This window comes from Solea solea, chromosome 12 (genome assembly GCF_958295425.1).
Source record: "Solea solea chromosome 12, fSolSol10.1, whole genome shotgun sequence".
In the NCBI taxonomy this organism is placed as follows: domain Eukaryota; kingdom Metazoa; phylum Chordata; class Actinopteri; order Pleuronectiformes; family Soleidae; genus Solea; species Solea solea.
Genome location: NC_081145.1, coordinates 9,049,349 through 9,075,489, shown reverse-complemented (window position 1 = coordinate 9,075,489; position 26,141 = coordinate 9,049,349). Strand labels below are relative to the sequence as shown.

Sequence of the window (26,141 nt, the reverse complement as noted above, 5' to 3'; positions counted from 1 at the left end):
GCCTGCTTACACAAAGAGGTTGGGGGCTCTACAACACAATAGCAAATTGACAACACACATTGTTAGCACTGAATCCCAGCAATTAAACCAAGTGTTGCAGGTACAACAGCGACCTCTAGCATTTAAATCGATTACTGCAATCCCAGTTCAAGGCGAGGTAGAACGTGGTTGCCAAAGAATCTGTCGTTACGCTGTGTTCATGCACAGATGCAGAACTGACCCAAGATTTGTTTTATTTCTATAAACATAAAACCAAAACCTAAACTGAGTCTGTGGCCCGCAAATGAACATTTAAATTGTGAATATACTTGCTGCAACGTTGTTATCACTGAAACCAGCACTTTTAATTGAATACGTTTCCTTGATCTCTGATGATATATCATGGTGATTTTCTTTTGTCTTTCCGTTGCTCCCTCTCTAAGGGTCAAATCAAATGTGCAGATCATGAGATTTTACACCGGATGCCCTTCCTGAAACAACCCTCCCATTTATCCGGGCTTGGCACCGGCACAAGGAGTACACTAGATGTGACCCCTGTGGCTGGGGTCAATATAGAGTGTCCTATTAACAATGAGCGATGGAGATTGGGTATCTTGCTCAGGGGTAACTCAGCCCTTGACCTGGTGGGGACTTGAACGAACTATGGTCTGCACATTGCCTTAAAGGTCCAGTGTGTAAAGTTTTGCTGAAATTAATTTCATTTGAGTGTTTAATATTTACATCAGGAACCAGGTCAACTCTACGGAGGACACCATTTTGGACCACCATGTTTTTACAATAGGTGACAATAGACAAAATAGACATACTTTTTGAGTTTTGGTGCAAACTTAAGGCTACGGGTTTTCCAACACACGGAAAGGGAAGAGTAAGGTGAGGAATAACCAATATATGTTGCTAAACTTTACAAACTGTACCTGGAACATAATACATTTCTTTCATATAGCCCACTTTAACCCTTAAGGGTTCCTTTAAACTTACTAATCTGTTCCTAGTGGCAGAAAATGCCACCTTCCCATAAACTGCTGTAAAAATGTTATATATTAATATTTTTTTCTACTTTAAATTAGTCAGTCTTTTAAAGCTACTTCAGCCTGAAATACACATATCATATTTTAACAATATCTTTGAAACTTTAACCTTTTAAAGGTTCATTATGTTTACAAAACTCAAAATATTTAAAATACATTTCAAGGAGAATTTGATAATAATTATTATTAGGCCCTGGGATGGCTCAATGATTGGCAGAACCATTGATTTTGATGGATTGTTATTTTTTTGCAGTGTCATATTTAAAGAAAACAAAACAAAAACAAAACTGCCTATTTTGTTCCTAGTGGCAGAAAACACCACCTTCCCAAAAACTGCTGTAAATGTTTTTATATATTAATGTTTTTAACAATTAAAAACAGAATGGCAGGAAATGTCCCCAGGAACTCTTAAGGGTTAACTCAAAATGTGAGTTCAAATATGTTTATTAGACTGCAGCTTTTCTTCCAACATATTAACCTTAGCTTCCCCACCGCCTGTCAACCATTTCTTGATAAACCAACCATGTTGGCCTTTTAGGTCTTTGGTTGCACCGGATCAGTGGGAAATCTTTTTGAGGGAGGGGATGAAGTGGGACATTTGGTCGAGTACCATTTGTCATGTTTTTCTTTCCCCTGCAGATGCTGTCAATAACCTCTATGAGCAGAGCCCTGTTCAGAAATGAACAATCACAGGACAATCTGTCTCCATCAAGCACACACACGCACACAAGCGCACACAAGCGCACACATGCACACAAACACAGCACCTGTCAACACTCGGAAACACCAGCTGCTCACTGTCACAACACTGTTCCTTATTGTCACTCAATCTAATAATAATAACCCCACTCCATCTCTCCCCTTCTTTCTCCATTTCAGCAGCACTATATCTGTGTGTGTGTGTGGCCAGGCCTACAGATTGTGTGAGAAGATAAAAAGATGAACTACAAACTGGTGTGTGTTTTTTTTCTACCTCCTTGGTCAAGGAGGAAAAAGCCTTGAGGAAAAATGTGAGGAGGGTGTGAGGGAGTTTAGAGTGATTGAGGAATGAGGGAGGGTTGAAAGAATGTAGGTTGGGAGGGATGATGGAGTAATGGAGATAAATGCTCTTTCCTTACACTGGTGCAGTCCACATGGGACCACATGGAGGCATCCGTACATGGACACACAAAAAAACTGTATGAAACCAGTGGCCATAAAAAGAGAGTGGTGCTGTCTGTAAAGAAGGAGCTGATAATAGAACGAGAATGTGCCTCCCGAGATGAACAGACACACACAAACTGAGCAGAGGACAAGTAACACTAAAAACTACCATGAGAGAAAAGGAAATATGGAAACACCCACTCTGAGGCTATTTCTGTAATTCTCCCACTGCCCCTTCTGTGAGTGCATTTATTACACTCACTCATGCACACATGAGTAGGCGATGCAAAGTCTACATTGGCAAGGATTCCTTAGAGCAGCTGACCAGACAGTTGCTATAATTTACATTCAAGTCCTTCGGTCCACTGAGACGTGCCCTGGTTGTGCACTACTACAGCTTCTGTCCGTACTTTGCCAATCGCGCTTCATGGAATCACGGCCAAAACACGGCATCCTCGGGCCATTCAGAGCATATTGTAAGAGACACCCTGCATCTGTTATTGCTGGAAAAGCAGGTCTATATAGCTAATGTTTCAGATGGTTACGCTGTACAGTAGTAATGGGCGTCAGAGAGACGATGAATTATTAATGACAAACACGTCACTTATGGTGAACTAAGCCATCACTTATCATCTATAATATAGAAACAGTGAAGCCAGGTTGATAAATCAGAGGGAGAGGAGATGCTGGTCAGCCAAGAACTATACATGCATGTGTCTGTGTGTGTGTTTGTTTAAAGGCTTAGTTCACTTTAATTAAAAATGTGTGCATTAGTATTCCTCAGCAATGCAGAATGTTTTGTTCTTTAAGTTTTGAAAGACCAATTTCCAAGATATTTGTCACTATTTCGTTTCATTCAAGGTTCATTTGTGGTGTTAGTGTTGAAAAAGAAAAACAATAACAAAACCTAACCTTAACTTAACCTATAGACAAATTGAAATGTTAGCTCCCTTCAGAATATACACTGCCTGGCCAAAAAAAACAGTCCTGGCATTGTCATCTTGGAATATGCCCATGTCATCAGGGAAGAAAAAAATGCATTAATGGAATAATCTGGTCATTCACTCTATTCAGGTAGTCAGCTGACCTCATTCTCAACTTTTTTTTTGGCCAGGCAGTGTACATTTTCTACTTTAGCCTGTTTTTGTGTTTAGCATGGTTTAGCATTACTTTTTTAAGTTGATAAAACTCAACTTCATAAAATAACCATGACAATATGAAGAGTGTCTGTGTACGTTTCTGGGCGAGCAGAAAACAAACCTTTTTTCCTTTTTGAAACTGATGTATCAGCTTGGAAACATTATTTGTGTGATATCTATCTATATTTTGTATAACGTTTCACACACTTGAGAGGTTATGTTAAGATTATAGGTTATAGTCACATTATATTGTATTATTTTACATGTACATTGAATTGTATTATCTAATAATAATACAATTCACGTTTTAATCTATTACATTATATTAGACCGCTTTAGTTACTAGTTAGAGATTAAGATTTGTAGCAGTTACAACACCTTCAAAATAAAATAGTATGATATGTATGGTATGTACTGATAATACCACCATGATTTTACTAGACTAAGCTTCACGCAAGAATCACACGAGTCGAGTCCCTGCTTTAAGTTACAAGTCAAGTCTTATGAATATTGAAGATGAAGATGATTTCCCAGATATTCCACATTTAAATATGCTAAAAAAAGACTGAACTGATTTTGAACTGCTAGAGTTTTATCTGTAACAGAAACACTGTAATACTCATACAATGTAAGGACTGCTTCATGGTCACATACAAATATGTGTGTGTGTATATATATATATATATATATACATATATATATATGTGTGTGTATATATACACATATATGAAAATTAACATCAATAAAATGAATATAAATAAAACTACAGAGCCTTCAATGTAAAGAATACTATATATATAATATAAGGCTAAAAAACAGAATGTTCCATGCATCATAACCAGCTTTTGATCACCAAGATGTTAACTAGAATTGGGATTTGTGTCAAATCGAACTTCACGTAGTGTGTTGGTGTCGCTCGGTTGCCAGGTTTGTATGCAAGGCCGCAAAAGCAGAAACCCCAAAAAACTAATTGTAACGATAATTCCTCAATATCTGAGAAAACGTAAATATTCCATAAATGAAGTCATTTTCAGTCATTTTACTGAAATCTAAGTCAAGTCTGAAGTCATGAGTGTCAAGTCGAGTGTTTTACCAACATTAGTCAAGAAAGTCTCCCACCTCCGCTTATGACATTTACTTTGTACTTGAGGATTTTTATATCATGTCCTTTTATGAAAGTAATGAATCTTTGCCACATAAAAATGTGCTGCAATGAAAAAAATGAATCCATTCAAACATGGAGAGAGAAAAACCCCCCACAATATCTGTATTGATACAACGAGACATAACTGAGAAAAAGTGTCTCCTCCCACCTGATGCAAATGTCTGCTGTTAGCTAATCTAGTGTTTTTTCCATCATCCATTAGTCCTCAAGCTAGCATTACCATTAGCCTATTTTGGAATGGGCCCCACGTCTTCATGTCAGAGTCCCATCCAAAGCACCTGTCGGGGTCTAATGTAAAAACTGCAGGGAATGGAACAAGTACAAGGGCTTCTCGGATGAGGGCATGGACTGAAATAAAAATGGAAGTGAAGCAAAACAAAAAAGCACGGTGCCAGGAGTGAAACAGCAAAATGAATAAGACTGCTAAAGCCAAAGCAAAGCAAAGCTCATGCACCGTGCTAGCATGGTTTAAAGCAATTAGACAAAGTTTCCTTTTTTACATAGTGTAGATATTCAAACAAATCAACACACTTTTTTAAATTTGTTTTCTTTTCTGAGCCTTAACAACTCCCCGGGGAATTGGCACATTAATATTCTCACCTCAGTGCCTCACGTTTGCGCACAGAGCTGGAGAGATCCGTATTAATGGAGCTTTATTTGTGGTCATTTGGGCCTCTTAAATACATTGGAGGTAATAATAAGCATATGAGCTTAACATATTAATACAGGTCTAAATAATTCAACACATTCAAACGGCATGACGCAAAAGTATAAAAGAAAAAAAAATCTATTGATATTCTCTTCTTCACACTGCAGCACTTGCCCATGTTTCATTTACATATCATTAACCTCCTTTCATTTTTCCTGGCATGTTGTTAAGATTTAAAATTAAATCGGTGGGATTTTCCTGTTCTTTGAGTTTAAGCACTTTAAGGTACATTCTGAAGACACCTTTGGGTATATAGTGAAAGGAACGGCCGTTCATAATACAACGTCCTCATGTGTATTTTGGTGGAACACATCAAATGAAGGATTTCTCCCAGATCTATTCAATGCAGCCTCACAGGAGCAGTTAAATCACCACTCTCGAATATGAGAACGTAGCCTGGGACGTTTTTCGGATTGTCAACACCCCCGCACGAGAGACGTGAGTCAGAACGCAGGACGGGGGTCGAGCTTTAAGCATTTTCTTTGTGTAATTTTCGCTAAAAATATTTTCCCTCTCTCTTCCACCGTTTATTCTGGTGGAAATGTATCCTGTCAAAACACATATTTCAAAGTCAGGCCTATCTCTGACGCCCTCTGATCTGAAGTTCTAGGATTTCTTCTGTGCTGTCGACTAAAGTTTGCTGCCAGGGAAAGATAAGGTTAGGTTCAGAGAGGAAGTCAGTCAAATCTTTGGACGCTTTTCTGCTCTTTGTGTGTGTGTACCTTTTCCACCACCATCGCCTGTGTACAAACACACAAGCGGGGCAACGCGATCAAACAAAGCGCACACAAGGATGTGAGAAAAGAGGGGAAACATTTCAAAAACACAGCAAAATCCTGATTCACACAGACTTTTTACCAACATCCCCTCTCCCACTGATCAGCTGGAGTGTCAGGACTTGTCGTGGGTGAGGAGGGAAAGAGAGGGATAGATATTGGATTTGATTTGAAGGTAAAGGGGGTGGTGGTAGAAGACTCCCACTTCCCCTCCAGGGAAGACTGACTAGCAGCAATTCCACATTAGCATAGCAATTCCATACTAACTGGGGTGGGAGGTGGTGGGGGGAGTTGAGACTGAAGGTCAGCTGCAAGCAAGGGACAGAGAGGGAAAGAAAGAAAGAGTGACACAGACAAAGGGGAGGGAAGATGTGAGAGGACAGGGAGGAGATTTAGGGGACGAAATTTGAAAATGGCCGATTTTGAGAAGAAAGATGCAGCAGAGCGTTTTCCCTTTAATGTATTGTAATGTAAAAAAAATCTGTAGAGCAAGCATTATTGCACATTGAATTCCAACAGCACTGCACAAACATTTGGATTGTGCACTTGGCTGTTTTGTGATTTAGAGTATCTTTTTAAATAATTTTGCAGCCCTATTTTATTATACGGAGGATGTGACCTCTCACTCAAGGGTGTAACACAGAAAACCTCCTCTAATTAGAGTGAATTTGAGGGACCTTTACAATGCACTCCATTCACTGATCAGTTACACTGTACACGTGGACTGAGTTGTATAAGGAATTGTCGATGCTCAGTAGAATCGCTTCAAACTGCTCTTATTTGAAATTCTGGACTTGGTTGAAATAGAATCAGAGCGAAGGGCAGGAGAAGGCAGCTTCAAAACCAACACAGCCTTTAAATAAAGAAGAGGTGAGCTTCAGATTGCCTGAAGGAATGAATACGTCGAGCAGAGGCAAAAGAAACCCAAGACTTATCTTGAAGTGAAATTCAGAGGCAACAGAAGACAGAAAAAATTGAGTTAAAGTGTAACTAAACTGCTGGGGAAAGATTTATTCACGCATCTGACATCTGGATTAATATTCAACCTTTTAACTATATCTTTTTATGTATATACTGTACTACACACACACTCTGCTCCTCTGCATTTATGTCCTACACCTCTGAAAGCTTTTCCCCGGTATGCTGCCAATCTGCCTATCATTAGGCAGATCAGGTTATTACGCGCTCCGATTCAATCTTTGCTGCTGTCAGAAATGTCCCTGCCTCTGAGCAGAAATGTGTGGTGCAATGATTTATTGAGTGTTGTAATAAGATGAGGGAAAATAGATTTTAAATCAGTCCGGTGTTGCCTTGTTGAAATGTGGCTCTGGCTTGCCTTGAAGATATCTAAAACAGAGCGATGCTCTGGAGGAAGTGGGACTGTGGGGGTGTGGGGGAAACTGATGATCATGGCATTCAGAGAAAGGAAAAAAAAAATAGATAATTGAGCAAACACTGGGAAAGAGCATAAGGGGGTGTAGATTAAGACTATGAATTGCAAATGTGCAGTCGTTCTCATTTTTAAATTAAGTTAATTAAGATAGTTAAGTCAAACTTCTGGAAGTGCTATCCTAAAACTGTTGACTCTTGTGGATCCAGCAGTGCTTACTTTTTTTTCTCAAATTAAGTTGTAGCTTATTAAAATAGACCGCATGCTGCGAGTGTCTTCAACTTTTAAAACAAAGCAAAAGAAAGGCTTTGCTACATCGTCCTCCTGCCCACGAACGTCTCCTTGCATGAGGGTGAGACACGGAGAAAGAGGAGAAGAAGGCGTGGGGAGTGACTGACAGGTGAATACCTTTCTCCTTTGCTGCATTTTGTACTGGCGTCGGGAAAATATCCAACCTTTTACTGTACAGTGATATACTACAGTGAGACAGGAGACAAACGCGAGCACAACGAAGACCTGCTGACACCAGGGCCAGACTCACTGTCAGACCTTCTGATACACAACTGGGCTGTGAGAGCATCCATGATTACACACACACACACACACACACACACACACACACACACACACACACACACACACACACACACACACACACACACACACACACACACACACACACACACACACACACACACACACACACACACACACACACACAAACTCTAGAACCAAGTCGTAACCCTGAAAGAGCTCTTTAAAGTCATGGGGACCAGACAAAATGTCCCCACAAAGATATAAATACATGTACACACACACACAGAATGTACATATAAATGGACAATGTGCAATAACAAACTATGCAATCCACACTGCACTGTACAGGGCAATGTGAGATTCTCAATGGCATTTTATATCACTGGCACTTTACATTGAAATTGTAATAAAATGTGTGTTATATGGCTGCACTGGACAGGGATGTGATGAGATCTCATGCCACAAAATCTTGCAAGATCAAAATATGACGAGCGAAAATGTGTTTCACAGGATTATTTTTTTTCCTGCCTAATCTATCGATCCATATTCCATCCTAGTAGGTGACGGGTAATGCACCCGTTACATTGTCAAGAATCAGCTGTTTCCTGTCTGCCATGTTGCTATAACAGATACAAGTGGGTAGTATGACCACACCTAGATGCCCAAGACACTTTTAAGCCATTCGTGAGGCAGCATTTCGAGCAGTGGTGATTCCGCTAAGACTGCAAGGGTCCTTTAAAATGTTGTCAGTATGTACTGATATGTATGCTGGGCTTCTGCATGCTGATTGGAGGAACTGTCTGAAAGGCAGAACCAGTTTTTGATTGACATTGTTGCAGAAACAGTGGAGCATTTTCAGCCTCAGTCCTGTGTGGACTTTGTGAGGGAAGTCTGTAGACAAATAGCAGCTCGTACCGGGGTATTTGCCCATTTTCATTTGTACATATACAATGTAAATAAAAACACTATCATAGCATTTCAGTTTTACATAATTATCCTTGTTCTATTTCTTCATTTATGTAAGAATTTATGTATTATTAACACCAACTGAGCTTCCCCTGTTTCAAAGACCAGCAACTGAAGGTCTGGAGAGATGCCAGTCAGTTGAATGTGAGGCAATTAACCATTCAATATTGTTTATGTCTTACTCATACATACCCTTTTCTGTTTAAAATAAATTACAGACTTATATTTTGTCATAGAAGTTTTTGAAAAAAAAGAAGAAAAACGTGTTGAAATCACAGCCAATCTTGTGTGTCGTTCCTTGAGCAGTGCCGAGTGTCTTGTCACACCCCTAGTATACAATAGAGGTGTTACTGTGTATTACTGTGTGTACATTACTGTGTGTTAATCCCGCTACATCAACCTGTCTAGGGACGACAGATGGCAGCAAACCAATGACTACAATCTGGCACATTCACATGCAAATGTTCATGAATGTGTTTTGTCCCTAGTTTCAAAATATAATGATCTCAACAGCTTTCTTTCTTTCTTTCTTTCTTTCTAACTGTTCCACGTCCCCGCCTACCTCTGTCCGTGCTGCGTCATGTCGATAGCTCTCCTGGCCGGCACAGGCGAGCCTCCGTCTGTAACACTGAGGACCTCCATGGACTTCCTCTCTGGTCTCCTCTTACCATGGCGGTTCAACATGGGTGAGTCCACTCGCTTCTTTGGAGGATCTGCGGGGAAAAAGCCGCGCGACAAACCGATTAACAGTTGGACACAATTGATATGATGAACTTTCTACAGTTTTGTGCGCTGCGTGCAAATGTGTGTGAATATTGAGTGATGTTTGGAGCTGATCGTGTTGACATTTCAAGTAATAGTGAATAAGTAATGGCTTCCTCCCAGACCTTGAACTAATGGCCACTGTATTGACTGTATCGCATTCACTGAAGAGGGAGTCTATTCATCAAAATGTCAGTATCTCACAGCACACACACACACACACATTACCCTAGCATAAGTCTAAGTAAAGCATGTGTCTCCGCTCAGTTTTCTGTGAATGGAAATCTGTGCTAAATTGTCCTGAACAAATATAATGGGTTTGTTCAATGAGTCAATATCAGTGTTGCAGAGACAGACCAGTGGTGCAGTGGGTCATCTTCCAACTGGAAGGTCTGAGTTTGATTCCCTGCTCCACTAATCTACAAGGCCCGAGGCCAGACACATACAGTATAGCCCTGAGTTGCTCCTGGTGGTGGTGGCGGTGGCTGTGCCTGCAACGTGGGACGGATGTTTGAGAGAAAACGTGCCACAAATGGGCACACCAGCCCCTCTAAATCGAATCCACTTTAGCTCAAAAATTCCGGTCCGTTTGGGGAGTTGTGAATGCACAACCGAACTCTGATCTGCACCAAAGAAGCGGACTCTGGTCCGACTAGAAACATAGGTCTCGGTTGGCTTCAAGTGAACCAAATGGAGAAAGCGGACTACGCAGGGCATTGTGGGTAAACACAAACAAAACATACACACGTGTAGAATGACAGCCGGCAGAAATGGCTGAGCCCATTGTTGCAGCGTCTATGTGTTATTATGTTCACATAAAATGATAGGATTTGATGTAGCTCCATGTTTTGCTCTTATGTGGCGAAAACAGAAGTTTCCCTGCATTAACCAACAGATGACCGAGTTTTCATATTCATTGTTTGTCTTGTCTTCTCCTTCAGTAATACTTGATGCAGCACCACCTCTGGTGAGGAGGGGAATATGTTATTCTAAAGGTTCTAGCAGACTCTTAGATGTGAAAACAACCTAAAACTGGAACTTGCAAACACTATTAGGTCCAAAACTTGACATGTCACATTTCCTTAAATATAAATGTAATTTTTCCATTCAAGTCTCACCAATCTCATTCCGAGGAGGAAGGTTCTGGTCCTCCTGGCTTGGATATCGCTCCTTACGGTCCAGCAACAGGAAGTAGATCATCTTTTCCTGGTTGTCACTGCAAAAAGGAGGCAATAAAACTAATCTTGCGAAAGCTGAAAAAGCAAAAATTACTAATTTAATCCTGATTTCTGCAGTGTATACATAAGAAAATAAGAGCTGCACGTGCCTGAGGAAGATAATAAACTGCAAAAACCTTCACTATGATAAATGTTCTTTAATCTTTTGGGTGCTACTAAACAGCTTCCATCATTAAAACAATAGTTTAGTTTTACAGACCATTAAGCCATCATATAATGTTCTGCATATATGCTTTATGATATGCCCTCTCTGCAGACGCAGCATCTGCAGCATAAAGTTTATGCAAGTATCAAAACATTACGAGTTCAGCCATTTCTTTCGCAGTAAACCAGAAAGAGCCTAATATATTTAGCCTGTAGGCCAGCGCTCTCCAATGCAAAAGGCATACCATAATAAAGACAGATTGGAAAGCAGTAGGAGGCAAAGAGACAAGGACCTGCAACTTCAGCTAAAATGAACTAAAGGGAGAGGAGATGGAGACAGCAGATATTCCTCCAGTCCAGCACTATTACGGGGTGTTCCCAGGAGAAATGAGGGGGAACGGAAGAGATGGGCAGAACGGGAGGTTCTACAGTAATGCTTATAGAGTACTGAAGGGAAGAAGCTGGGTACATGTAAAATAGAGGGAAAATAAACAGGAAAAGTGAGAAAACTAAAAAACGCGCTCACATGAAGTGTATGAAAGACTGCAGGGCAAGACTTTATACAAAATACAAACACGTGCAACTGAGACACAAACATTGTAGAATGTTAGCAATTAGAAGCGGGAACAGAGCAAGGGCAAATGTAAACATCACGTCCTTCAGTGCAGTCCCATTATATCTATCTTTTATCTATTTCAAGCATGCTTTTTTCATCTTTGTTTAACCTCATTCTTTTCCCCATGCCAATTTTTCTTTCTATTCAGTCACTCACTCATCTGAGAGAAGGTCTTTCAGTAGCTTGTTTTTGTCTCTGAAGCAGCCCAGCGAGTGCATGCTGTCCAGTACGTCGGGGTCGATATCATCTGCAGAGGGAAGGCTGCGGATGGTCACCTTCCTGGGCACAGGCTGCTCTGGCTCGGGTTCATTCTTCCCCCCTCTGGGAATGAAAACATTACAAAATATATGAGGACAGTGTCACTGCCAGTCACACATTTTGTCATTTTGCTCCGAGGTCGACCTGTATCGATTTTCTTCTTATTGATCTTTAAGAAACCAGAGCAACAGATGACCTCAAAATGATGCAGATTTCATTTTGGCCTTTATGTTTCTGTGGTTTTCCTTTTTTTTTCTCCATCTGACAAAATATAAGTTTGATCATAGCAAATGATGGACTGTATTTTTTCACTCACTGACTTTAATTTGCTTAAAAGTTACACATATGCAAGATAAAAAAAGAAATCTACAAAGTAAATGATAAATACAGAAAACATTGACAAAACTTGACAGACGATTTAAATATAGTTAGAAAATGGCAAAAATCATCCCTCTAATTTTGCGTGTGATCCCCAAAGGAAGAACTGTGGTCGTAATACTAACTAAGATGAAGACAGATGCCAGGATTCTCTCTTCTCAGCTTGTTTAATAAACATTATTCCAATATTCCTCCTTTCCAGACTCTTTACTATTATGTCTGAGTTCTCTCCCAGTGTTTAGGGAGTACACAGACATGCCTTTAGTCTTTTGGCATTTCAAATAAAACGCTAAACTGCGCTGAGGCAATTTTCCAGGGGATTGCTGTATGATTCTTGGTATCTGTTACAAAGGCTACATCTATCTGTAATATGTAAACTGTTATACTGTGTACACATCAGTTTGTGTGAGTACACAACCTATTTCCTTGCTTTAAATGATTTGCTCCCTCTCCGCTGTGAGCTCAGTAAAATGTAAGCCCAGTATATAAAAAAGATCTGTTATATTCCTGTATACATTACTGTACATATGTACAGATGTCAGCGTATTCTTTCCACCTTGCCAAAACGAAAAATGAATGCCTATCTGTTGCATGAGCACTGAACTAAATTCTGCCATTATGGCTGTTACAGAACATGTGGTGCTCACAGTATACTGCGAAAACAATTCAACCTTACGACAAACCTCAGCCACCGACGTGACCATAAAGTTAAATCAACAGCTCTCTATACAGAATCTGTGTGTGTGTAAGACTGCATTAGTTTAAAGCTTCCTGATCAGCTGGCAGCTGCGATTATTTGTCCGCTGCTCATGACGACTGAACCTGGTGCACACAGTTTGGTTTAGTGCATCATCTTTGGTGTTTTATACAGCAGTTTTAATTTTGCATTACGCATTCAGAGCTGTCCTTTCAGTGCCACAGATTGTTAGGAAACACACCAACCAATGAAGCAATCAGGAACACGACAGGAGTGGACGCCTTCATTTGAATTTGAAAACAAAAAGAAACAGTTGTAGTTTGTGTGATGTGAACAGCCCGCTGCATGCCTCTATAATCACACCGCTGTCTAGTTGCTTCAGGGGGGGGGGGGGGGGGCTGCAGTGATTAATTCATGCATTTGTGTATTCAGTCAACTGCTTGGCCAGCAGAGGGAGAAAGTCAGGCATCCTCCTCACTGTTCCCTACATTAGTCTTCTCTCCGTGCTCTTTTCTTCAGTCACACACTCTGTTTGCATGATCTTTCAGCACATGACAGAAAACAGAAACCAACAATGATTCATCTTCACTCTTGGGGTGAAAGCAGCTTTTAAATTCTTCCTTTGAGTGAATTGGTCCCCTCCAACCTCTAAATGGGAACGATCTGGTGATAGTATGAGGATATATATATATACATATAACATATACTGTGTATAAAAATGAACTCTGACATCATACGCAATGACATGCTGCAAATTCTCTCAAAAAGATTTATGTTGGTTGTAAAAGGCGGATACTCTCTGTTATGAAAGTTAAATGGTGGGAACACTGAGGTTAGGTGGGTTCACCCTCCACTACATGGCGGCTCAGTTGACCATATGTGGCACATCCTCTTTCATGGGCTACCAATTTACCCCCACATCCCCGGGAGTGAAGTCATGCCCTGCTCAATGGTACTCTCATGTACAGGGCTGGAGCTCAAAGTCGTTTATCATGTGGTAGCTCCCCTCAGGTCTATAAGCCCCTTGTAACACTGTAATAGAGGCGGAAAATGTGACGGGAAGTGTAGGGTTTAAAAGGGAAGGAAAAAAATTGGAGTACTTACATGTACCATGTGTGCTTCTGGATCTGTTCTAACTGTAAAAAAACAAACATGAGAAAACAGAGTCAGTACACATGCCTCATACTTGCATTGAAACATTTTTATCCTGTTTTGTGCAAAGAATCACAGGCAGAGCAATCCTCAGTCAGAGTCTGTGTGTAGAAAAGCCTGTGCAGCATAGCCTAAGTAAGCCTTGAGATTACAGGATCAATGGAAATGCAACAGGACAATACGGCCAAATTGAACGGTGGAGGTAAATAAATTAGGTCTTCAAATATTTATTCTGCCAACAGGGAGGAAAATATTTCGGAAAAATCATACGACAGCGAGCATGAAAATAGAGAGAGGTGATACCAAAGAGCTATAAATGGAGGATATTATCTTCCTCACACACACTGTTGACCCCGCCAAGCCCTCTGGTCTGAAGGAATCTCCCATTCCCACTTTCTTTCCATTTCTCCTGAGGCACCTACAGACTGTACAATTTCAGCAATCTTATAAGATCTAATAAACCTATGTCATCAGGTTTGATGTATGTACACGCACCATTAAAAATAAGAGAATAAAATGCCATCAGTGTCAGCCATCCATCTGCACAGCTACAATATAAGGGTTAAAAAAATGTTCGTCAAGGTTTAATTTCAAGCTTCATTCCTATTGGTTGGTTTGTCGTAGGGCAACTACAAATGTTACAACATTTGTTTGCGTTTTTCTCTCAATGTCCAAAAACAGGCCAAAACATGGAAATTATGTACAAGCGTTTTTTCCAACTCTCTGGAGACAAAGACGCTGATTCGTCAGGTTCCTGCAACAGTGCGAGTGAAATAACCGTAATAACCGCATGTTGGCTTTGACGTGCAGCTTTCAGAAACCGTTGTGTAATGCAAAGTGCGCTTGCACAAATGCGTCGTCTGCAATACGGGCAAAAGGGGCAAAACAGAGGCTATGGATGTGAATGGTACAATGTCAATAACCACAAAGTGGATTCAAATGACCTAAAGAAGGTATTAAATACCTTGGTATTTCCATTTCCCATCTCCCCATAATCTATATAATGCAAACTATAGTAAAATAATCCGGTGCATCAGCAGTGATTTTGAATGATGGTCTCTGCTCCCCCTCTCTCTATCTGCTGGGTCATGTTGAAAGTATCCACATGAACGACTTGCCTAGAATGCTCTATTTATTTCAAAAGGTACCTGTGGGAATTACAAAATCAATAATGTGGACAAAATAATTTTAAAATTCACATGGCCCTAGAATAAGCCTCAAGACTCTCCAGTTGTCAGTTAGATGGAGGCTTTAATTTTAAACCACCAATTTCAGGTTGTGCACCACAGATGGCAAAGCCAGGCAAATATCTGGGGACTCTCACATTAGATTAGCCGTTAGCTCAATCCAAGTGAAGTGGTGGAGGAGGCATCCCAGATAAGCAGCTCAAGAAGTGATCAACCCCATGGTGAGAGTAAGATGCCATCATATTTGTGTGGGTGTGATCTGAGGAAATATCAAAAAATCTAATATTTGTAATATTTGTTCAAATTTAATTTCCGGAAAACTTGACAGCCTTGGTTGAGTCAGTAAAACAAATTTTTTTTAAACATCAGAAGTTTGTCCAAGGCTGTATTTGGTCTCAAGACAATGACGGAACCATTTTACCACGGCAACGTAGGACCACCATTTCATCCATGGCCACAGATATCACCACATCGCCATCACGTTGGAACTCTTTTGTCCGGGACAGCCCAATACTGCACGTTGTGTTTACCCGCCTCTCCTCACACAAACACACTGACTGCTCTTGTCATCGCACTTTTGTCACCCACACTGTCAACACAGTGCTTCCGCTGAGAGAAGGAAATGCAGAGTGAAAGAGACACTGTGAGCAAAAAGGGCAAGAGAGGAAGATGTGTGTTAGAATGACTTCACCAGGTTTTAACAGCCCACCGAGGAAAACACGATCAATGTCACTTCGGGGACTTTTTAATTTGTCCCTGCTGTTGTTGTGGCGCCACACAAGATACACATAGCAACTCTAATTATTGTCACTTATTTAGAGGTAGTTCTTTACTATGTGTTCTAATCAGTGTCTCGATATGCTTGCCGAGCCTCGGCATTGAACCACTCTGATAAAATGCCTTAATGTGTGGTGCAGGCACAGAGCAGGGACGACTACTGACTGTAGGTGATTCTTGTCTGTTTCCACAGAGGTCACAGTATTGACAGAGACACCCCAACTGTCAGATACAGGCCGGTGGGTGACCTACTCTCTCTGACTTTTATTGAAGGCCTCGAGGCAAGAGACTGATATCACAGGCGAGCTTGAAAGTGATGTGGTTTGAAATGCTGTATCGCATCAATCAGTCTCTAAATGTGACAGTGCCAATTCCAGCTTCTTTAACTCAGGCAGGCGTCGCTTGCCGCTGCAACACAAGCGTGGCTGAGTGTTTCCAATACAAGTGTATATTCAGGGTTTTATCCGTGTGCCGCATGAAGTAATTCTCAAGCAACCTTGCATTGATACAAATGAGTGCAAGTCTCACCATGTGTATGTCTCTTAATCATACACTGTGGATGTTAATGCAAGAAGGGTAAACATCAGTGGGGGGAAACAGTTTATTTTAAAGCCCAACTGAGTTTTCTACATTATGGTCTATGGTTATATCACGTATCATTATGAATAAGGCAGTCACAAAATCCTATCACAAAAATGAAAAAAAGGTATGTGGTAAAGTATATAGCCCGAGCTTAGCGGAGCAGCATTACTGTAGATTTCAACAACCACAGACTGTATAAATGTGTACACAGTTATATCATTTAAATGCACACAACAGTAACAAAAGATGGCATCGGAAAGCAGCGCGGGATCATGGGAATTGTTGGCGGTCACTTAGGGAATGCACAGCAAACTGCACTAAGTAGTCATGATCCATTTGTGACAAAGTAAAATGAAAAAAAAAATTCAGAGCGGCTTTGAAGTTATATCAGAGACAGGTTTAAAGAGGACGACATCATTACAATGTGATCAAACTGAATCCCTTACCTTGAACAGAAAAACTACAAAATATAAACCATTAGTCTCACCTTTTTATATATGTATATATATATATATATATATATATATATATATATATATATATTTTTTTTTTTTTTTTTTTTTTTTAATGCAGACATGTTACATGTAATATCTTTGTGTGTGTGTGTGTGTGTGTGTGTGTGAAGCTATAAGAAATATTTCTTCTGACTTTGTCACCCCACAGGAAAATGTGGTATTAACCACCTTGCCAAATTGGAATGATTGAAAAAGTCACTGCTTGAAATTAGGTTTCAAATCATGTACATGTAAAAGTCAGCAGCATTCTCTGCTCTGAAAAGATGGTGGCAGGTCTGCTGGAGGACACACACACAGACAAAAAGCCTTATCCCTTACCATAACTATTTAATGCCTAACCCTAACCTAAACACAACGAGGATCACTAGTCCTGACAAGGTCAGTGTTTATGCCAGACAAGGTCCTAAAGAGGCAACAAATAAAAGAACCCACGCTGTTCCTCAGTGTTTGTACAAAATATGACCATTGAAGCTCTCGAACAACTTTTTCAACAAATGCACAAATATTTTGAGATGATCTAAGCTTTGTGACGCAGTGTGTGATCATAAAGGGATGGACACGGTCACTAAGCGGCCAAAAGTGTGCAAAGAAAAGATCCCACACACATTAAACCATAATCACCGGCCTGAATCTTTAATACAAGGCAGAATTTGGATTGCCTAAAGAGTACTGATGCCAGAGAGTTTTTTAATCAGGCTTCACAAATCAGTTACCCAGTTTGACCGGGGCTATCAGGCTTGAAACGCCTTTTTCTTTTTTTCATCTTGACCCCCTGTAGTTTGTGATCTCTGCCTGTGTAAGTCAGTATTACTCAGTGAGCAGAGACAGAGGGATCTTTGAAGTGCCTCACATCAAGAAGAGATCCAGAGACACTACTCACCAAGATTGATTAATGGATGTCTAGAGGGTCACACACGGTCACCATAAAAGAATCTGGCAGTTTCAGTGCATTTGTTGAAATTAACCACATCTGTGTATGTGTGAATGAGGCCGTTTTTATTATTTGACACATGCAAAACACTCTCTTACACTTACATCTTTTAATTCCAGCACCCGTGGTAATTTATCTGCACTGTGCCCATGGGGTATTATCAATCTGTGAAGAACAGCTCTTTAATATATAAAGCTATAGCCAATCCTCCATTAGCCAGAGATCATGAGGAGATCGTTCCAGGATGTCAGTGTTTATAATTTATGGTGTCTGTCTCGTCACCTCTGGGGCTCCGACTACACCCACTAGAAACACACCCCCCTCAAGCCCCTTTCACCACTCATTTTTAAACCTGCGTTAACCGGCTAAAAAGTCGGAATGGGAATGGTGTATCACAGTCTGATTGAGATTTGGCTTTGTGTGTGTACTTGAATGCATCTTCTGGCAAAATCTAATGAATAGAAGATGAACAGACATACTTGTTAATAGAATGGTGTCATATTAGCCCAACTAAAACCATCCATCCATTTTCTACTGTTTTATTCGAAACAGGAGGGTTCCGGGGGTCTCAGCCAAAAACCTACAACCAAACCTACAAAATAGACGTAAGCATGTTAGTCTGACTGCAATTGTACTAAACTGAACTTCTCAAAGTTGGACTGACACGACCAGATAATGTGATTGGGAGTTGAATTACGACTGCATGTAAATGTTTAGATGGACTGAAGCCCACCAACCCTGGTTTGACCCAGATATCATAGAAGAAGCTAGTACACAGAAGACAACAGCAAGACGAACATGGCCAAATCCCGGGTTGGTAACCTTTGAGATCTGATTTATACTTTATAGAAGAAGGAAGAATCAGAATAGTGCTTGACATGCTAACAACTAGCTACAAGCTAAACTGCCTGATACTAATAAGCAGAAATATATTGCCAGATATATAACATATCGCCACCTAGTCTATTGGAAGCAGACACACTCCGTTCAATATATGGATACCCTGTTATTGCTCGTACACTGGGGACAAGGACAGTAGTGCAATTAAACGGCAAAATTGAAAACTGTGCATGGAAACGTATTGACTGAAATACGGCAAGTAGTTATGGTCTGACTGCCCTATTGATCTGACTGAGCAAACTACTCTCAACATTTTTATAAGTAATCCCTAGTAAAAAAAAAAGAAAAGAAAAAGATGTGTTTCCCACCCTCAAGTGGCCTGTCTACATCCAAGACACAACTAAACTCAGAGAATGCTCAATCTAGCAGAGCTGTTTGACATTCTGTAAGGTTACAACACTTCCCCCGAGCTCTGTTTGGAGTGCTCACACCTGAGGGCGGGTGGGGGACAGGAAGCATATTCTCTCGCAGCAGTTCTGTCCCAGTGTAACGCTTTGCCAAGGACAGCGCTGGAGGCTGGTGGACATATCTAGGGGGATCTCAGGGTGACCTGTCCTCGTCAAATAGAGGGAACGGAAAATACGGCATACATTGTATATACAGCATACCAACGAGGTGCGTCCCTAATAGTTGTTGTTTAAAGACTTCTGAGGCTACGTTTTTCTTTGAAAACGATGCTTTCAGGATAAACATGGTCTGCGATTAGATGAGCATTTCAGCTCCATATCAGAATGTGCTGTCCATAATAACACACCTGGAAATGTACAGTACATGACCGTTATATACGTGATATACGGGGCATTTACACACCGGAGAAAAGTAGGTTCATCTGTTATTAGACTGACAATGAGGTGGAACTGAAACTAAAAGTAAGTGTTAAAGGTTCACAGCTGATAACTGAGTCGTGACAAGTTAGCTACGGTGCTTTGCCACTATACAGTTCCAGCACGGCACGGCTCGCCTCTACTCGGTTTGGTATTGTTTTCTATTACTATAGCACCTGCTCAACATGGGCGGAGTCATCATAGTGCGTGAAGTCCTCTAATACGCGGCACACACACAAACTAGTGACTAATGACTTGTAAAGCAGTTGTTTTTGATGTACTGAATCATTAGAATCAGTTTATTAAAAAGATTTGTTCATTACTTCCTGCATGACAGGAACGGAAACACGGCAGAAGCTGTTGGGATGTGGCTCGCCACACACGATCGCAGGCTTTCACCAGTGCTGGAGGTAAATCCACAACAGACTCCTCTACTAAGTATATATTTTAGACATCCATTCATCTACCATCTACCACTTTATCTCCCCTGGAGGGTCGCGGGGGGTGATGTGCCAATCTCAGCTGACATAGGGACAGCATGGGCAGTTCGCCAGTCCATCACAGGGCCACATGTAGAGACAAACAACCATTCACTCTCACAGTCTGGACCTATGGTGACCAATTTACCTAATCCCCTTATTGCATGTACTTGGACTGGACCCAGAGAAAACCCACCCCCACACACACACAGGGAGAAAGGAAATATGAAAACCGTTCAGACCAGGAGCTGTAGCATGTACACTCGTTCATAACGTACTGACGTCTACTTCTACTCTTACACAGACAACAGGTATGTATTTAGCAAGTGACCTTAGCTACGAAAATACTGTTCCTTTCTTTTAGTGTCAAATTACTTGTTTACCGTATATGCACAGGAAATTAATGCATACATTCAAATGACAAACACATGACAATAACAGATCAGTAATTTCACATTACCACAGACTGAATAACCTAAGAACTTGTCTTATTACTTTCTTACTGCTTTTACAGTTTTTAACCCTCTATGAATAATGCTTATGAACTGAGTTATCGAACATAACTAGTCTTCAACCCACAGTCAGTTACTGTGTTATTTTCACATTTTCAGATTAAAATGAACGCTTTAAACACTGGCGACCACCAACTCTATTTATCGAAACTTTGTGGAATGCTCCTCTAACCAACATGCGTTAGCATTTACCGGCGATTAGCATTAGCCTAGCCTTCTAAACAATACACGCAGTTAATACAGTGTTCTATCACACCTCGTTCATCCAGTTTCACACCGCTTGTTCTTACTACTTTCTTAACCACATATATCTGTTTACATGTATTTTACGCTTTCAGCTCACACATAAATGCAGTAGCTTGTGATTAGCGACCGGAGTCATTACTATCGGCGCCCGCCTTCTTAGACACCCGAGGCGGCACACATACACACTCGTAACACGGTCAAATTCAATATCTGTTAATGTCACAGTTGTTTAATAAAGCTCTGATAAAATAAACTACTGATGTCTATTATCCGGGTGTTGATTACACCCAGCTTACCTGTAGGAAATATGAAAACAGTTCAAAACAGGAGCTGTAGCATGTACACTCGTTCATAACGAACTGACGTCTACTTCTACTAGCGTCAGCTACTGATATCCAATCAAGTGTTAAGCTTAGAGCGCCCTCTGCTGACGAAGTTGAGTTAAGCAGGATTAATATAACTTTCAATAAAAACACATTCATTCAGGATACCTTGTATTATAGACAATCAAAACAGCAGTTTACTTATGTTTTCAGACTTTAGCTTCACTCTGTCTGACTCTATCTGTCTTAAAACACAAACTCCATGCAGAAAGGCCCTTGTTCCAGTTTAATTACTGACAAAAGTAATGTAGTAATATAACTGTTATATAAATAATATAACTTAATATGTGATGAGTGTCTTATTACACTCCCTGAGTACGTTGGCCAACACTGTTAAAGGGAGATCAAATATCAGGCTACTGTGGAGAGGAGGCAAACCCAGATCAGAATCTATTTGTCTTTAAATGAAAGTTGAGTGGTGTGGATGCAGCCTGAAGGGCCTCTTCTCTTCTCAAGGTTGTCATCTTCCCTGCTAACGACCATTTCATCTTTTGTATAATTCTGTTTGTTTACTAGCATGTTGAATAATTCTATGAGTTATAGTCATTCTGACACAGTGAAAAATAAGCTACGAGGTAGCATAAAGACATTTGCTTACAGGCAAGTCAGTTTTGTTAACTGCACTGATCAACAAAGAATCCTGGAGAGTCTAAAGAATGTTTTTTTTCATGTGTGCGTGCAGCTACACAAACTTACAAGCATATATCTGTGCATTCTCTCAATGTGAAATGCAGGGCAAGGACAAAAGGCAACTCTTTCTGTGAAGAGTAAAGTCATTATTCACACTTCTTTTTGGCCGGCTCTCCTTCTCTGTACTGACTCTCTGCCCTTCGCACTTCTGTGCTCTTGTGCTCTCGCACGGCCTCCTCTCCAAGGTGATCCTTTGCTGTATAGAAAGTGCCTTACATTGTGAAGAGCACAATAAACAGAGCAGAGGGAAGGTACACAAACAGCCGCCCTCTGTTGAATTCACACCGTGTATGCGAGGACTCAAGAACTCAAACAGAACCGGGGATGAGGAAAACATTTGGAACACAAGGGAGCACAGAAACAAACACACAAAATGACAATGGTTGTTCTCCAGTGCCGAGTTGATATTATCCACTTTAGTTTGAATGTTTATCTCTGCCATCTTGTTCTCTCCTTGAAGCAGTACAAGTTTTCCCAGCTTGTTGTGAATTTGCAAAAGAATGATTCTGCTCTTAAACTTGATGTTTTTGTTGTTTTGTTTTTTATTTGTTGCATGAATACTGTCGCAAATAATATAAAATAATAATAGTTTTGCTGATTCAACACACACACACATATAGGGAGGGCTTTTAAAGCCTTTTTAAAGAGTTTGGAACCTGCCTGCAGGGGTTCATTTCCTATTCATCCAAGTCTAGTTCCTCAACATCAAACCTAGGAAATTATCCTTCTATGGACCTCATCTGGAAGTTATCACCAATGTTACTGTAATATGAAAAATTCTCTTTAGTGGAAATGAGGAGCTAAGCTAAAACCATGAGCAGTCACATACAAGCAGGATATGAACACAGTCTAAACAGCTGCGGCTGTAAAAAATGGTAATCGGTTATAAAGATACAAAAGCATCAATAAGAAACACTATTACATCTATCCAAATGCACTATGAACCAGTCAATATTCCACCTTTTAATGTTGTGAATCGCCTCAAATTCCCATGAGATTTAGTCTTCACTTGATTCACTTGCAAGATGTCATGATTAATCTGCGTCTCACTGCTGTATTATTGTAATTCTTCTCAAGTTAAAATGATGCAGCTGAAGCTCTCGAAACATCGCATCACAAATGAGAAGATGGATGTCTCTGAAACGCTACGTTATTGTAATATGATGGGCATAGGTACGACAGACAGACTTCACTTTGTATTAATAATGACAGTATTGTGTGCTCGGGCATTAAGTGTAATTTTTTTGTCTAAATGTGGCAAAGTAAACAGGGTTTCAGCTGTGAATCTGAAGACATTAAATGAAAAAAAACTCCATTGAATTCTCTGCTCAGCAGTGACAGAATTGGTGTATTCCATTTTGTAACTGAAAATAACACACAGAGAATTGTATTGCATTGAATCATGTCAAACTATATTGAATCAATAATGAAAAAAAAAAAAAAGTATCTTCCCTGAATTGTATCATAGCTCATGTATTGAATTGTCTCTAAAGGGGCAGATACACACCTCTAACAACAGCCTATATCCTCCAGTATCTTTAATTGAACTCACCGTTAGTCTTTTGGTGGCATCAACTTCAATCATGCCCCGGAGAAGATTCTGACAGTCTGGAGGGATGAAGTGTGGCATGTGAAACACTCCCAACTTCACCTTTTCCAGAAGATTTCTCAGGTTGTCATCATCAAATGGCAGGGCACCCTGAAGAGAAAAGGGCAGGAAGCAGAGATTGACAAAAGGGAGAATGGAAATTGGAAATGGTAAATGTGCGCTGAATGTGTAGGAACAAAAATGTACATAGAGAGGACGCAGTGTGCGCTGAAGTCTTAATGGCGGCATTAGAACAGAAAATACGACTTTACTCGATTGAGCGGAGAAAAGAAAATAGATATATAATTGAAAAACAGGGCTTTGGAAGAAGAATCAAAGGAGTCTTAATCCTGCCTGACTTAAAGAATAAGCTCACTTTCTCAACTTGTTCAACTTTGAAATGACAGCATTCTGCCCAGAGCCGCGACGCAAAATAAATAATAACCCGCAGTAAAGCTCAAAAAATTGCTTTTCTAATAATTACCCTGCTTTCTCATTTACCTCATTCATTTAGCGTTCTCTCGTCAGAGTCGTTTATCAGAGCGAGCCGACACCTCACAGATGTGACTGTTTGATGAATGACAAACCCCAACGGACGACAAGATGGAGGGGGGAAAAAGGAGGAAAAGGGGTGAGAAAGACAGGAAGAAAAGCTGAGAAATGAAGAGAGACAGGGGGGGAGAGAGGGGGAGGTTTGTATAACAGACGATCTAAGCGGAGTCTAACTGATGGGGAGTATACGTGCCTCCCACAATCAGACAAATGGTTATCTCGCTGCCAGACAGCAAGAGAAAGTGGTGGAATAGTGACAGCGGAAAAAACTTTAGTTTGGAGTGAGAGAAGCATGGCCACACTGGAAACAACAGAAAACATCAGGTTCACACAACACATGAGTATCAGCGAGACGGTCCTTCACTAAAGTAAACTCACATATCAGACAGGAAGAGATGGAGTGAGGGAGAAAAAGGCAAAAACAAAGACAAGTGAGCAAGGCCTGTGGCCATAAAGCTGCCCTGTCTGCGTGGGTATTTATTTTGGGCTTCTATTGTTTCAGTTTGTCTGAATAAATTATTCATGGAGCAAGAGTGTGTGAGAAACTACAGTACAGCTGTTGATGAGACAAAGCTCCAGGGCGGCATGGCTGGGAAACCACAGCTGGAGAATACACCTGATTAAAGATTTTCTCAGATTTTCGAAAACCACCTTGAGGGCATCTCTGCAGCATATTTTTCAGGTACAACCTCCTAAATGATAGGATTTAATTCCCTGTGTTTGAGGCTCTGTGGTGGCTTCGAGCATGTCGTCCATCTTTTCGCACTCCAATAAGGTCAATGTCTAATCAACAGCCGGAGTGCAGAGTCATGGCTGCCCTGTCATGAGATTCACCTGATCACAGTCGATATAAAGGCTACACATTCTGTAAAAATCACATGAGATGTTCCGATCCCCATCTCAAGTATCGGATCAAGGATTGGCAAAAACCAAAATCACCACACATCAATCTTTTAGCTTTTGGCTACTTTGTTAATAGTGACCAGGTCCTTCATGTAGTTCAGCCGTAGACTGTATTCAGCTGTATCAAAGCACCTGTGTTGGTGTAGCTCACAGAGCGCTAGTGACACCCACACGCTCTCTTTCTTCTTTTTCTCCAAACCAGGAGCATTATTTATTTTACTAACAGTACACCATTTGGAAACATGGTGTACTGTGCAGCTCTGTTAACAAGTCAAATACAAGTATTGGTTCAGGACGAGGTATCAGTAGGTAATCGAGAGAAAACAAAAAAACCGGACTCCACAGGTAAGTAAAGAACAAGCTGACACTCACCACCAACAGGGCGAAAAGAATGACCCCACAGCTCCAGACGTCCGCTTTCCTTCCGTCATATTTTTCTCCCTGAGGACAAGGAAGAGGGCGAGAGAGTGTTTCTATTGGCTAAATGGCAGGGGCTCAGGGAACAATGCAATTTAAATATCTGAAATTGCAACTGAAGTTTGCAATAGGGATGTTAATGCCACTGTAAATGAGAGTTAACTTTTGCAAAGCCTGAGTCAAAGATTACCAGTTAGGCATCCGTAGCACACACAACTCGTGACCCTGTCAAGTTGGTGAATAATAATCCATACTGATCCTCCATTGTATGCTTTTAACTTGTATGGTAGTGCAGTTGGCATTACATTTTATTCTTATCGGTATTTAAAAAGTATTAAACTTGATTTGTAGATTTTGTAGCAGTACTGTAATAGAGGACAGAAGGTATTTCCCAACATTTGATAAATTCACCTTGGAAATTATCCAAAATATCACCATAAGATGTGATAGAGGGTCAAATAAAGGTCCTGTTATAAAACTGAATTTTCTACCCTGATGTGGTCAATAAAAACTAAAGCTAGTGGAGCAGAAATAATGTAATGATTGTGTAATAAAAG

The 26,141-nt window shown here is 40.5% G+C and overlaps 1 protein-coding gene across 4 annotated transcripts in view; it reads right to left on the bottom strand.

Annotated features, from left to right (window-relative positions):
- Nucleotides 1-26,141, bottom strand: part of LOC131470539 (serine/threonine-protein kinase BRSK2) — a 193,749-nt gene that overhangs the window by 14,017 nt on the left and 153,591 nt on the right. For 3 of the 4 annotated variants that reach the window (XM_058646431.1, XM_058646432.1, XM_058646433.1), the window contains exons 7-12: nucleotides 25,540-25,608; nucleotides 23,677-23,823; nucleotides 14,051-14,082; nucleotides 11,770-11,934; nucleotides 10,734-10,831; nucleotides 9,416-9,566 (exon numbers count right to left, since the gene is read on the bottom strand). In XM_058646431.1, coding sequence (XP_058502414.1) covers nucleotides 9,416-9,566; nucleotides 10,734-10,831; nucleotides 11,770-11,934; nucleotides 14,051-14,082; nucleotides 23,677-23,823; nucleotides 25,540-25,608 — 662 coding nt within the window. Of the gene's footprint in view, nucleotides 1-9,415; nucleotides 9,567-10,733; nucleotides 10,832-11,769; nucleotides 11,935-14,050; nucleotides 14,083-21,347; nucleotides 21,411-23,676; nucleotides 23,824-25,539; nucleotides 25,609-26,141 lie in introns of those variants that run through there. The other variant, XM_058646434.1, reaches the window with a different exon arrangement.